General features: G+C 35.2%; 1 protein-coding gene across 1 annotated transcript in view; it reads right to left on the reverse strand.

Moving 5' to 3' along the window:
• LOC136835462 (intermembrane lipid transfer protein Vps13-like) overlaps positions 1–15,216 on the reverse strand; it is a 195,299-nt gene that overhangs the window by 101,245 nt on the left and 78,838 nt on the right. Inside the window, 4 exon segments of the mRNA XM_067099021.1 lie at positions 2,557–2,658; positions 5,129–5,522; positions 9,567–9,697; positions 9,993–10,016. Of these exon segments, the coding sequence (XP_066955122.1) occupies positions 2,557–2,658; positions 5,129–5,522; positions 9,567–9,697; positions 9,993–10,016 (651 nt within the window).

The raw sequence follows: 15,216 nt of genomic DNA on the forward strand, positions 1-15,216 counted from the left end.
AATCTTGGGCAAAACTCCTCCAACCTATAATCAGCAATCACTGTAAAAAACCACTTCAATATCCCATTCTATACCATATAAGAATCATGACACTTTCATATACAAATATTAAAATTATTTTTGAAAATAATTCAACATTAATAGATGAAACAAAGAAGGAACATCATTGACTGAAGATCTTCCCAAAACAAGAACAAAGATCGGTAACTCACCTAATACCACAAAAGCAGACAGGTGGAAGTTAATTCCCACAACACACACACACACACACAATAATAGAAATACAGGCCCAGAATAAAAAAAAGCGCAAAGGTGAGAAAAACTTAACACAAAAACAAGAGGGCACAAAGGCTGGAAGCACACAAAGATGATCTGGAAGAATGCTGCTAAGATCTTAGCACTATGAAGCCCCACAATAGAACAAGTGCAGATGCGAGTGGAGGTAGGAAGCCACTTGGATAGACCAGGTGAATTCTTTTCAAAATACTGGTGCAAATTGGATAAGGTTTACATACAATAAGTCATATCATTAATGGGTCGTGAAGAACAACAAAAAGATTCACAGATTCATCAGGGACTGCTTGTGGTTAAGGGTGTGTATGAAAAGATAATGAATTAATCAGTGGTGGAACTATTAAATTATATAAAAAGATAAAACTGTTAAAAGAGCCCTGCAGTATAAAAGAGATGATCATGTGTAGGCATACAAGAAAACAAGGACCATATGTGGAATGCAAAAAAAATTTTTACAAATGAATCTCAGCAATTATTTTTAGATGAAAAAACTGTACCTTGTGAACAGAAATATATAGGAAAGAATAAAAGAAGCAAATGAAAAGCTGATGCTTCCTGTCTTGAAGGACTGAGTATTTAGTAGAGGTGTTGGATGTGTGAAGACAGAAGGGAGTCAAACCAGAATAATGCAAGAGTGAAAGGGGTTAATGATAATTTGAGGATTTGAGAGTGACAGTCAACGCAATCACCATCATACCGTTTTGACACCAGATTTTCCTTTTTTGGTTGAATATGAAATTATGTATACTGTATTTCAATCAATTGCCTTTCTGTTTAATAAACTGAAGCAACTTTTCATCTAATAACAAAACTTGAAACATTCTTCATACAAATTTTTGTTTTTATACATAAAATCTCTAATTTTATACCAAGCCCCTCCTTTCCCCTGTTATTCAATATATGAATGTATCACAATGATGAGAGCAGTTGAGACAGCAAAATTTACCCTTCAAAGGGGGTTCTCTTCCATTATGTAAATGATCAAAGATTCTTTAAAATAACTATATAAAACTAAGAAACTATGAATTAAAACCTATCAATATGTTCATAGCCCAGACCACAATAATATTTCCTTATATAACTTTCTTATTTATATTCTTCCTTATTTACAGAGAGAAGATGTGGCTCTGCAGCAGAATCTTGAGCTGGCATTTGTGAGGTCTGGGGTTGGATTCCCACTTAATTCCCAACCAGCTGACCCAGCTGTAAATGGGTATCAGTTCTTAACTGTATGTTAAAGTCAAAGGGAGAGAGAGAGATGGTCAACCTTACTCAATTGAGTAACCTAGCAAGCAGAGAGATGGCCAACCTTACTCAATCCAGTAACCTAGTAAGCAAGTCTCTAAATGACAGGCCCAAAATGCCATTTGATGGTATGACCAACTTTGATTTTGATTTATGACAGACAACACATCAAAGTGCAAATCAACAACCTTCTCTTCTACTGATCACTGCAGAAAATAATTTAATGGGTTTGCAATATCATGTACAGTCATTGTTTATAAAGTTATAAAATATCTTACTAATAACAGCAATTATAAATTTCTAGTCCATGATTTTGTATGCACTATAGAAAAGTGAAAAGCTGCAACACTAGCTTACTTTACAAACAAAAAAATTTATTTACTAAGAAGTTTAAAAGAACCATAGAGCCACATTTCAAGACTATCTCAGGCCTGGCACAAAGAAGGACAATATAGAATGGCAAAAATGCACTAGTTGGAAAACTGGGTTGTTAGACCAAGCACTGTGACAGTTAAGAATGCTAACTCACTGGTCTAGGTAAACTATTTATTTATATATTTTTTATTATAATAATGATGATAGTAGGTGGTTACAAAATTAAGAGATTAGACGAAAAGTACATCTCTACAGGGTTTAACGACAAGAAACCAGATGTTCTTTATTGGGGATCATACCAGAAACTTACTGCTTATATAACTTTACTAATACAATTTATCATCACGTATTATCGGAAATATCTTGTGGTATCCTATACAAACATTTATCAAGAACTTGCTTCTAACATTTTCTGTATATTTATTACCCTAGTTAATAATACTCTGCATATCTGAAAAGCCATAAAATCTGTATTTAAAACCTTTAAATGTTATCATAAAGTCAGCACTTGACACCAAAGATATTCATCACCATAAAATAAGCACAAGCAACTACTACTGTGAACTCTACTAAATTCTCCCAATAATTTACATGAAAAGAATATATAAACGTGAAAAATAATTATTAATATGATTTCTTTACCAAAGGTGTCATTGGAAGAGCCCTGCCTGTAAGTAAGGTCTATCATACCCGAACTTCCTTTCTTACTTCTTTGCATCATTCTGGTGATATAACCAGCACGTCCTGAAAACAAAGAATTTCAAAAAATCAGATTGGGCATTAATATCAATTATTAATACTGAAATTCCTTAACTACATTTACTGACTGTATACCTTCTTCCCTACAACACTAAAACATGATTTTTTTTAATTACATGACCACTGGCACACTGTGTTTAGAGGCAGTGTTATAAAACCAGTCTTTTACACTATGTGCACCTGAAAACAGGGGTACCAAAACATCATTACTGCCTCCCATGCCAAGTGGTGGAAAGTCCATCTGTGGAATTCAACCAGTCATGTCTTTTCTGGCACCCAAGTAGGTCTGGGTTTTCCTTCTCTACAATTGCCCAAAGGAAACCAACTGACTATCACATACTATTCTCCAAGGGGTTTTAAGAAGGACATGTACAAGCCATTTCCATCTACCCTTCATCATTATCTCATCTAATCTTGGAACTTCCATATTTTCCATTATGATATTTCTAACTATACCCTGTCATCACACACTTAATATTTTCCTGAAGCTTTATTCTTAGATCAACAAAATCTTATATATATAAAATTTCATTGCCATACCATGATTATGTTTGTACAGCAATACAGATTGTACTAGACTTATGTATAATCTTACTTTTGCGTGCACTTCCATTCTATTTGATTTCCAAATCTTATTCAGCCTGCCTATTGTTTGAGCTGGCTTTTTTTTTTAGTTTTTACTAAGTTCCAACTAAGTAGAACCTGTACTGAACATCACTATTTCTAAGTATTTGAAAAATTCAACCTCGTTAATTCTTTCTCAGTATAACATGATTTCATCCCTTTGCCCATACGCCAGCGTCATATTACTTTTTCTTAAATTTATTTTGGTCGCATATCTCACGATAAATGAAGTATTCTGTTATGAGAGCTTTGTATATCTAGTGATGTTTTACTGATTAAAACAGAATTATTTTACACATTGTCAATTTTCCATTTTTATTCCAGGCTAAGCCTTCTCTTGAATCTCCTACCACTTTTCCATTTCCATTATAAAATCAATGAGAAGGGCAAACAAACAAGTTGGAATAACAATCCCTTGTAGCACCCCACTATATACTGCAAATACACTTGACAAGACCTCATCAATATTAACTGTGCATCTACTTCATTCATGGATAATTTCAATTAGTGTTACTTATCTAACAGTTATGATATAAAGACACAAGACAGTTCATAATATTGGTCTTCCGACACTGTCAAAAGCCACCTTGTAATCAACAAGTCAAAAGCTATCAGAAGGGATTTTTAAATTCCATACTCTCTCACAAAATTTGTCCTATTCATTAAGGTCATCTTTCTTTACTATCTTACTACAGCTTCTAATTCCCAATCGTCAGGCTTTGTCCCTCATTAATTATCCTGAAAAACAGTTTAGTTACTATACACAATATTATTCCATCATAGCCTGGTGTTTTCCTTCTGTTGAGTTTCTCTATTATTGATTCCACTTCAAAAACTGTGAATTTATTATAAGTACATTTCTCTTATTCATTACCTCACAAAAATGTTCCTGCCATCATTCTTCCTTCTTTTCATACTGACCCCTCTCCTTTTGATAAGCATTTTTCCTCTTTTTTTCACCTATAGATATTCCATTATTAACTGTTTCAAATACTCTTTGATCTCTTCTTGACCTTCATTTAACTTCAATATCTAGACTTGAGCACTAAACATGTTTTACTTTGGGTTAATTTCCTACTTGAAATTTGTCTACATACTTTTCCTTTCTCAGCAGACTTTTATATATTTTTAATGTCAATCCAGTTCTCACTGATTGTCTGTTCCTCCTCACATATGGTTTTCAGAACTACAAATCTGTTTTATCATTCAACTGCACAATACCTCCTGATGTTCATCTTTGAGAAACTTATTTTATCAACCTAGAAACTTTGTAAACTTTTTTTTGTTAGGTATTTTTAATTTCAGCTTTTGTGGTAATGACTAGTTGGTGTCTACACAGATGTATGAAAAATATCAATAGCAAATTATATTTCAGGTTGGTGACCACACAGATGTATGAAAAATATCAATAGCAAATTATATTTAAGTCAAAATTTAGCTCCTCTACAATTCATAAATTCCTACAATTCATAAATTCCAAGATATAAATATCAATACCTTCTTCAGTACCATTTATTATGCCATTCACTTTCATCATGGAAACTTCATATCTTTATTACTCTATGAACCCCACTACTAAAGAAGTTCCAAGTGCAGTTGGAAAGGTTTATTTTCTCTCCATAGTTTTTCGTTAGTGGCACTATAAGCTCAAGTTACCATATCAAGTCATGGTTACAAGACATGCAATTTATGAAAAGACATAACTATATAACCTAACCAATAATAATTTAATTATATTTGTATTAATTGGTTTCTATTTTCTAATATACACAGTTGTTTTGTTACTTTCTAGAGAACAATTACTGAGTTCATATTTGAAATCAATAATTACCTGGTCTACTGTCTTGTAAAATGCAGTCATATAGAACTAGATTAGCACTTAGGGAGCTGTCTGACAACATTTCTCCCTTCAGCGTCACCACTTGTAGACTCAACTCTGCAAGAGCTCTCAAAGGTGCCAGGCCACTCCCAGATGCAATGGATGTCTTTCTCATACTTCCAACACAGCTATTTTCACTAGACACAGAAAATTGGTGCACATTCTGAGATCGCTTTCCCCCACTAATAGCTACTCTAGGTAAATTGGATGCAGATGCATATTCCAATGCAGTAACTGAAGAATCCTCGGATGTGGCAGATGGGGTTTCAGCTGGAAGTGTTTCTAATGCTGAGGAAAAGCTTGGTTTTGATACATTACTTGCTTCACTAGACACTGATGCTGCTCTCTGCAAAAAAGTTGATATATTAGTATTACAGGATGTTTTTCATCTAAAATTAATACTGGGTACCAACTGTATTAATATATACAACTTGTCAAACTCAAGACATGGTATTTTCAAAATTTACTTCAACAGAAACTAAAACTAATATTTTTGCCCAAAATACAGTATAGAAATATTTTTTACAATACAGCACATTATTATACGAATCTTTAAAACTCTTGCAAGACCCACTGCATATACCCAGCTTGCATTCCACTGGCCCAAAAGGGAAAGGTGTCATTCATGTATCAATCCCCATCCTGAAGACTGCAGGAAAGGGAAGAAGGCACTGGAAGTTTATGATTATTGGGTCTGTAGAAGACATGTTCTCCAGTGCAAAAAGTCTGTTCTTGCACACTAATTATCTATAAAATAGCTTGAATCATGAGTTACGAGGGAGGCTGAAACATAAGAGCCATGGAAGAAGATGGTAAGACTTAGGAGTCCACGATTAACTCATCCTTGGACAAATCAACCACAACTAAAGACTGGTACTAGAACACAGAGACAAACATCTTTGCGAGTTTAGCCTGGATAGAGGCACCCACTGGACAAAGGATCTCCACCATATGGGAAATACCGGGCAGAATTATAGATGTGCTAAGGGAGGAAGACAAACAGGAGGACTGACTAGTTGATTTAAAGTTCCCTGGTGTTATAACATCTAGTCAAGTCATTGACACTGACCAGTATGAGGAACAAAACTGGATATGTATAGAGCAGGCAATGAAGAGACCCAAGTAACTCCCATGGGTGATGTGGAGCAGAGGGAAGGCTTCCACAAAGGGAGAAGCTTTATCGACCAAGAGGATGGGACATGAGGAGGCAGCATCACAGAGCGAGAGAAGCCTTGGAAGACAAGTTGAGTCTTCACAGTCCAGGATACAGCAGGACATGATGAATAACAGCAAGATGAATCAACAACTGTGCTGCTGGATAAAAGACATTTAGACACCAGTACTGAGGAACCACTGATCCACCACCCACGTCACACACACCAAAGGCACTGCAAATGTGTGTCCTTGTCCAAGCATGACATAAAAGTACTGAAGGACTCATCATCCTTGCCCTCACAACATATTTGAGTAACATTACCACAAATTACAAAAAAATAAATACAAAATATCTAAATTCTATGCAAGCAAAATTAATATGAAGCAATGAACAGCTAAGAAATAAACAGAGTGGAAGGTACCTATTACTGTGCACTGGAAAAGCAGTAAAAGACCAAAAACAAACAACCCCAATAAAGACCAAGGAAAAAGTAAACTTTACTCTGCAAAGCTCTAAAGCTAAACAAAACCAAAAATTTTCAAATACCAAGAAAAAACTATATACAGCCTTAAGGGAATCCCATGAATTATGAAATTACTAGTGATGAAACAAGTGAGTAACACAAAAGTAACAGTCACACTACTAAATAATAAGAGTGAGTCAGGCATATGCAGTAAGACATTTCTCCTTGCAAGATCTAACAGGTTGGTATGACTGGAAATTGTTTGCAGACAAAGGCTATTAATGGATTTGTAGAAAATGTTTTACTGTGAAAACACTGACTTTTATTCTGAGTTCAGAGACCTTGCTCCAACTAAGCTGAGGTAAATTAAGGTTTACACTCAATATGAAATCTGAAATATAAGAAAAATGTAAATTACAGGCAATTAACCCTTAAACGCCTACTGGACGTATCACACGTGCGACCAAAATTGTCTGTTGGGTGCCAAATTGGACGTACCCGTCGTGGAAACTAAAAATTTCAACCTTCTGGTCAACTTGACTCGTTCAAATGGTGAAAAACGTAAATTGTAAGCTACAAAACTCTTACGATTCTAGTAATATTCAATCATGTACCTTCATTTTGCAACAAATTGAAGTCTCTAGCACAATATTTCGATTCATGGTGAATTTTTGAAAAAAACTTTTTCTTACGTAGCTGATAACTCTGAATGCATTTCAGAAATTCTTCGTCATTTTGTCGTAATTTTTGCACTGTTCTATATTAGCCGTTACATAAAAGTTTTATATATGAAATGTGTGCAATTTCATGTACAATACAACAGAAAATAACTCATGATTGTAGCTTTTATCAGTTTTGAAATATTTTCATATAAATCACGATAACTGCCAAAATTTCAACCTTCGTCAACTTAGACTCACCGAAATGGTAAAAAACGTAATTGTAAGCTAAGCTAAAACTCTTACATTCTAGTAATATTCAATCATTTACCTTCATTTGCAACCAATTGGAAGTCTCTAGCACAATATTTCGATTTATGGTGAATTTTTGAAAAACTTTTTCCTTACGTCTACGCCAGAAATTCTTTCGTCACGTTGTAAGTAATGTTTACACTGTTACATAGAGTTTATATATGAAATGTGCGCAATTTCATGTAGAATACAACAGAAAATAACTCATGGTTGTAGCTTTATCAGTTTTGAAATATTTTCATATAAATCACGATAACTGCCAAAATTTCAAGCTTAGGTCAACTTTAACTTCGACCCGAAATGGTAAAAACGCAATTATAAGCTAAAACCTTACATTCTAGTAATAGTCAATCATGTACCTTCATTTTGCAACAAACTGGAAGTCTAGCACAATATTCGATTTATGGTGAATTTCTGAAAAAAAACTTTTTCCTTACGTCTCTTGCCGCTGTAACTCCGGCCAACATCTCAGAAATTCTTTCATCATGTTGTCGTAATGTTTGCATCGTTTACATTAGTCGTTATAAACTTTTATATATGAAATGTGCAATTTCATGTAGAATACAACAGAAGATAGTTCATGGTTGTATTATCAGTTTTGAAATATTTTCATATAAATCACGATAAATAGAAAAATTTGACTTTGGTCAACTTTAACTCGACCAAATGGTCGAAAACTGCAATTGTAAGCTAAAACACTTACAGTCTAGTAATATTCAATCAGTTAGCTTCATTTTTCAACAAAACGGGAAGTCTAGCACAATATTTCGATTTATGGTGAATTTTGAAAAAAACATTTTTTAAGTCCTAGCATTACGAATTCATGCATCATTTTGTAATATTTTCAGTTGCTTTGATCATTTTACAATTTATTTATATACCAAAATCATCGCAATTTAGTGTACAATACAACTAAAAATTAACTCATAGCTTTAACTGTTGTAATAAGCGCGATTTGTATACAATTATATAAGTTTTTTTTTGCTGTCATATATTCCAACATTTATATATGATAATGATATTTTTTTTATTTCTGATGGTTGCATACTAAACTTCAGACAATGACAAAAAAAGGAGCCAAAAATGAACTCTTAATCTTAAAAAAACTAAAGTGCTGTGATTTTTGAAAAAACTTTTTTCAGCTAACTCACCTAACGCCCTTCGCATACGGGAGACGTTTTTGTAAATAGAGGCTCGGCGTTTAAGCATTAAATAGGCTAATCTTAAAAATCTGAGAAAATAGTCACAATTATTCTTCAAAGAGCTACTTATTATTGCTTTTTTGTGAACAATACATTATTTTTACTTGAATTCCTTTGCTGACTGATTCCTCAAGGTAAATATAAAAAGGATAATCTTGGGAAAGATTCTTCAGTGTAAATATAAGAAGGATAATCTTGGGAAAGTTTAATATTTCTTAACTTATGCTACAAGAAGACACAGCAACATATCCATTTCATTGATACTGATCCCTGCACACAGACACTAGTCATTAGAACTGAAATATACTCTAGCTAATTACTGGTCAATTTCATTTACTGTTGTCTTTATGTCAATGGAAGCATGGAGTTTTGCATATTCATTCAGTACAGTATACACTGACTGCATTATGCAATAGCCAGTATAATTGCAAAGACTAACTCACTGCCAGGATTTCTCCAGGCATAAGTGTCTGTGAGTGTTCCCTTCCCAACTAGTAAAAAAAAAAAACTTTTTTTTGTGAAAGAGTATTCACAAGTTCAACCAAATACATAGTTGTTGTTTCTACCAAGATGAATGAATATACTGAATTATACTTACAGTTAATCCCTGTCCACCAGTCAACAGTGAAAGTGATATGGTCTCAATTGTGAAGGAAAACTTCACTTTCGTAAAGATGAGGCCATGTTCAGCTAATGCCAGTTCTACATCATGACTTGTTTCTGCTGATTCTGTGAAAAACAAAACCTCAGTAATTGCACAAATTTTTTGAATAGCAATTTTAAAATGTTTCTATGAAATTATTATAAAAATTAACCAAATTCAAATGTAACTATTGCAGCCCTAGTGTTCTGTAAATCAATCCATACAAATTATTCCAGATAATTTCTGAATTGTTAGTTTGCCTAACATGTCACAGGTGTTGGGGAAAGGGTGCTACACTCCTAATGAGGAATAAATTATATGATTTATCTCAAAAAATAAATTTGAATTACCATTGTATAATTAAAGACCAGATTTGCTTACCTCTTTTAATTTTCCATGTTATGTCTGTTTACCAAAAGAAAGTTATTTCAAGAATTAAAGTAGTTTCTAGTAGATGTCAATGAAATATAAAATCATTAAAATAACAATGAAAATATGGAAAGAAATACACAAAGTAGGCACAAATGAACACACAGAGTATGTTTCAACAATGCTATGTACAATACTTATCAGCATTTGCACAAAATAAAACATCTCATAAAAAGGTCATAAAATAATACCATTGAAACTTGCTATTGGAGCTTTTCTGAAAGAAAAATGAAGTGTAAAGATTCTAAATGCCAATATCAGAGTTCTAAAACATGATCTCCATACCTAAAATAAACATTTTAAAACAAAAAACTATTAGCTTTATTCTATAAAAAGTTATCAAATACAAGGAATTCCCAAAGCAGAAGCAAAACAGCCACCAAAGGTCTCTTATATGTCATAGAGCCCCAAAAAAAAAGGAATAAAAGAACTAGCAGAACACCATTAAAGCTGTCCAGTAATGATACTGATTCATACCAAGCCTTTCATTGACACCCTGACATGCTTATCATAACAAATGGAAATAAATTAACATTGCAGAGCCATACCAAGCCCAAGCATTCTTATAATAGACTTCATGTATTTACTACCTAAATTCAGAATTGCTCCAAAAACTCCTCAAATAAGTCCAGTATTTACAAGGTAGTTAGCAGTAAATAAATAGCTCGAATTACAAAATATATCCACGCAAAAATAATTTTATCTTATGACTTTCAGGTTTCAAAAAATTGCTGACCAGTAACCACATTATTACGAATGCCTCCCTACAGATTACCAGTAATCTTAAGGATTTAACATGGTTAAACTGAAGGCTTCTAAAAACATGTATTACAGTATTATAAGCTTTTGAGCAAGATACGCACAGGAATATATTGAAAACTTTTGAGTAAGATATGTATGGGAATGCAGTATTTGTACTTATGGCGCATGATCAAGAAACTCTCAGAGGATGCAAAACATCAAGACCACATGTTGGTAAAAGGACCCGAAAAATACTATTACTACTTTCCACAGGTGTCACTTATGTCAGTAACAACATTTGATGGAGCCCAGCATATGAATCTTAACGACATGCTTAAGGCTTTATCCTTTTCCATAACTTTATTGCTAACTTTGCTAAAATGCTTCACATATGCTGCTGTTGATGACACTATATCTACTACCTTCCCAATCTCCAATAGTGTTACTAAAGGTTTGTTATTTCACCCAATGTTTTTCTACCCTACCCGCAACTTTATATACTGCAGTCTGTTTCTTATCATTTTCACAATTATATCAGTAATATGGTTCTCTAATTTCTTCTCCCCTCATCTTTATATCCTCTTTAATTGTTTGCTTGCAGCATCTAACATTTTTTCCTAATTTATCAAGTTGATCTTTTCAGAAAAGACCAGTGAAAAATCTATATTGTAGTGATTTTTAATACCTCAGAGAAAAAACAACCTTCCACTTCTCTGCCAAATGCTACTTCCAACTTCCTTATGGAGAGATTACATAACTAAAACTGCTAAATATACTTCAAAACATATATTACAAGAAGCTTTATGTTGGCCTCTCCAACCACAAACTGCTTTCATGTTTCTCTCACCTGCAATGCTTTTGTCCCTTTTCTATTTATTTATTTTTTTTTGGGCCACTGTCCTGTTGAGCTAGAGAGCAAAATAAACTAACTTTCAAGTGTTTTAAAGTATTTTCTATAAAAGAATTACAAGCAAATAGAACTGGAAAAACATTTTTAATGTAAACCAATCATGATTAACCTGATTTCTGGTACAAAGGAACCCAGCTTCATCAAACTGAATAGCTGAAAGAGGAAATGTTCCACCAAACATTCCCAAACACTCCATTGTCTTCCTGCAACATATTTCATTCTTGTCTGTTAATCCCATCTGGAAAAGTGAGGGGGAGGGAGGAGGGCACTGAGGATTATGTTTAATGGGTCTGCAGAAACACTCTTAGTTTTAAAAACATTGTTATAAATTTACCCATTAATGATAACTGAACTGAATTACAATTCAAGACGGAGGACAAAGCAGAAGAGATTCTGATTCAGAAGTATAGCTCCTGTAGACAGCAATGGGTGCAACAGACATATTCCAAGAAAGTAAAGATCCTGATCTTGTCCTTCCCAACTCACAAAAGGCCATGAAAAGTAAGTGCAAGGTCATAATCCCAAAAGAACGACTCAAGAAAAGGTCACAATGGCAGCAGATCAAAACCAAAGCTCCAGCAACCCAGCTCCATAGATTTGACAAGCCCACTTGGTACACCAAGAAGAGGGGCATCTATGCCTGTAACACCAAACAGCCAAGAACAAGATAAGTGTGGAAATAGTTGGAATCAGAGAAATACTTCAGTGGCATCCATGAAACCATTGTTGGTATGACTCTTAAAGAACATTGCTCAAGGGGGGGACCCTGTTGAACTGAAACCCTGAAGAGAAGACAGTATAAGATGAAACTGTATACAGAGAACAACCATGGCAGCAACTGCACAGTATCAGATTCCCCAAGAGGGACATGACATAAACCATAAACCTCCTCAAGCTGTATCACAAGATGATGTCACAGCAGATCCCAAGAAGACCCTAGGTGCAACATATCCATTCCCCCTAAAGACAGAGCACACCTACATCAAATGGCCCAAGTCAAACTTCACCTAGTAGTACTGTAGGTAGAAAAGTCACTGTAGGTAGAATAAGCACAGCAGTGAGGAACATACGACAACACGAGGGCAGGACAAGGACCGTGGCAAAGGTCACACTACAAGAAACAACAAACATGGAAAAGAAAGATGAAATGCTATTCAGAGCTGGAGGAAGGGAAAAAGCAAGCAATGATCCCCTGACAACTCTAAAAAACTCTGAGGTATTCCTTGATGGACACCATCAGAAGCAGGGTAATATAGCAACCAACACTTCCTGAGAGCTGTAGGACTGGGCCATGTATAAAAGTATCAATGGATTGAAAGAAGCAAGGAAACCATACGCACTGAACTTGATGAGATCCAATCTAGCCCCAAAGGTCATTGTCTTCTCCAGGAGACAGGGAAGAAGACAAGACAGCTGATCTATAATACAGCAGGTGAGAACCCCCATTGAGAGGCAAGAGGGCAGTTGCAAAGGACCTCAAAACAAAGTCCTTGTCTATACCAAAAGACTACCAAGGTAAGAGCAGGACTGGCATAGGAGAAGTAGGAGACACCACAGATAAAGCCGTTTGTAATCTAAGAGGCCCTCATGGGATGAGAGAGTGGTTAAGGGGACAAGAACCCTGTTGCAGTTTAAAGACACAAATCTTGTGCAGTTGTCAAAAAGTCATGGCAAAAGAGGTGCAAAGAGTGACAACAATGATTGCAGCAATCCATGAAAAAATACACACCAAAGCTATATTAGATAACCACATGTCCTCCAAAAATCAAATCATTAAAAAAGTAATAGATAAGAAAATGAACACTGAGCACAAGGCAATTTCTGGATCGGGTCCCGTGTCAGCCGGTGAAAAAGTCCATTCAGCACTTATTTCTAGGTAATTCCGTTGCTAGATACCAGAGAAAGCTAAATGAAATGCTGGAGTTACTACCCCCAGAGCGAGCTCCATTAGATGGAGTCGTGTATGGAAAAGGGTGAACTATAAAAACACGGAACCTTATCCTATAGAGATCCCAAAGTCAAAAGTCCCACAGAGAGGTGCCGTTACAAACCCATGCACCACTCGCGGACAGTACACAAATCACCGCTAGCCGCATTCCATTTCAGCAAGCACCTACGGTCACACGTATTTTCGTTGTGCTTTTTATCTTGTGCTTTTTTGCATCATTATGGCATCCTCACAAGGTCTTTCTTCATCTAAGTTGAGTACCAGTGTTTCGTTTTTTATTTGAGGCGATTGAGGCTCCTTATTTCCCTTTAGTTTAGTAATTAAGGGGATTTATAACGCCCGTCTCACGATCTCCTCTTGCTGACCTCACATGACCTCCATGAGTTAGTGAACCTGGTGCTTGTTTTTCGATCTTTCTCACTGTTCCTCTTCTGTGTTTAGGTATTTTCTTTTCGTGAAGTCTAATTAGTGATTCTGATTGATTGACATTTTGTATCCCTTTTGCTTCAGAGAGTGAAGGCTGGTGTTTAGGCTTCGGGCTAACCCCTCGGCTATTCATCTTGTCATTTCCTTAATGCCTTATTTTGCCCTTCACTTCTAGCTTCTGGGAATTTTATTTACGCTAGTGCGAGTTAAGATTTTTGTTTAATCTTGCCCTTGTTCCGGATGCATTTGATATTTGTTGATTATTATGGATATTTCTTTTTGTTAGGGGCGGCCATTTCACATCACGTCACATCGGGTTGGTAGGTCTCCTCATTTTTTTGTTTGTTGATTATTTTATCCATTTATCAGGGTTGGTTGTTAACTGTGCATTACCTTTTTTGGGGCGTTAGGCTATTGCACCCCCTTCTTTTTTCTCATGAAAAAAGTCGATCGTCAATCATTCGTTTCGTTCACATGCCCTTCATAGTGTTTTGTGTACGTTTTTCCAATGCGGCGCTCTCCTTAAGTTTTGACTAGGGTCTTTTCATCTTATGTTTTCCCTTCCCCTGTTTCGGCTTTTCGCGTAGGCTAATAAGCCTCTTGTTTAAGCTGAAATAGCGAGGGATCTCGTGTAACTTCCCTCTCCCTGTTTCGGCTTTTCGCTTAGGCTAATAAGCCTCTTGGTTAAGCTGGGATAGCGAGGGACATCACGTAGCCTACCCTAGTTTGGTCATTTCTTAAGGTTAGTTTCCAGTTATTGGTTATGTCGAGTGAACAGAGCAAAAATCACAGATAATACTTGGAAGGAAAAAAATCATTGTGAAAATACTAAGGAATACTTGTATTCCCTTAGATCGTAAGCTTACAGTTCAACTAGTTTAAATAAACATATTCTTCCCAGATGATTAGTGTATGCAGGGGAATTTTTACAATAACACAACAAAAGGCATTACAGTAATGTAAAAATCTACAAAGCAAATACTGTACAATTATTGGAACAAAGAAAAAACAGTACATAGGTAACCATTGCCATAAAAACAATATCCACTGGATATGCAAGTATAAACTATAGTGTGCCTTGCGTCCCAATACCTTCAGGCATTTTACACTGCCTTATGGTAATTCGTAGTTACTTGCTTTTTGTTACCTCT

Source organism: Macrobrachium rosenbergii, chromosome 55 (assembly GCF_040412425.1).
Source record: "Macrobrachium rosenbergii isolate ZJJX-2024 chromosome 55, ASM4041242v1, whole genome shotgun sequence".
Lineage (NCBI taxonomy): Eukaryota > Metazoa > Arthropoda > Malacostraca > Decapoda > Palaemonidae > Macrobrachium > Macrobrachium rosenbergii.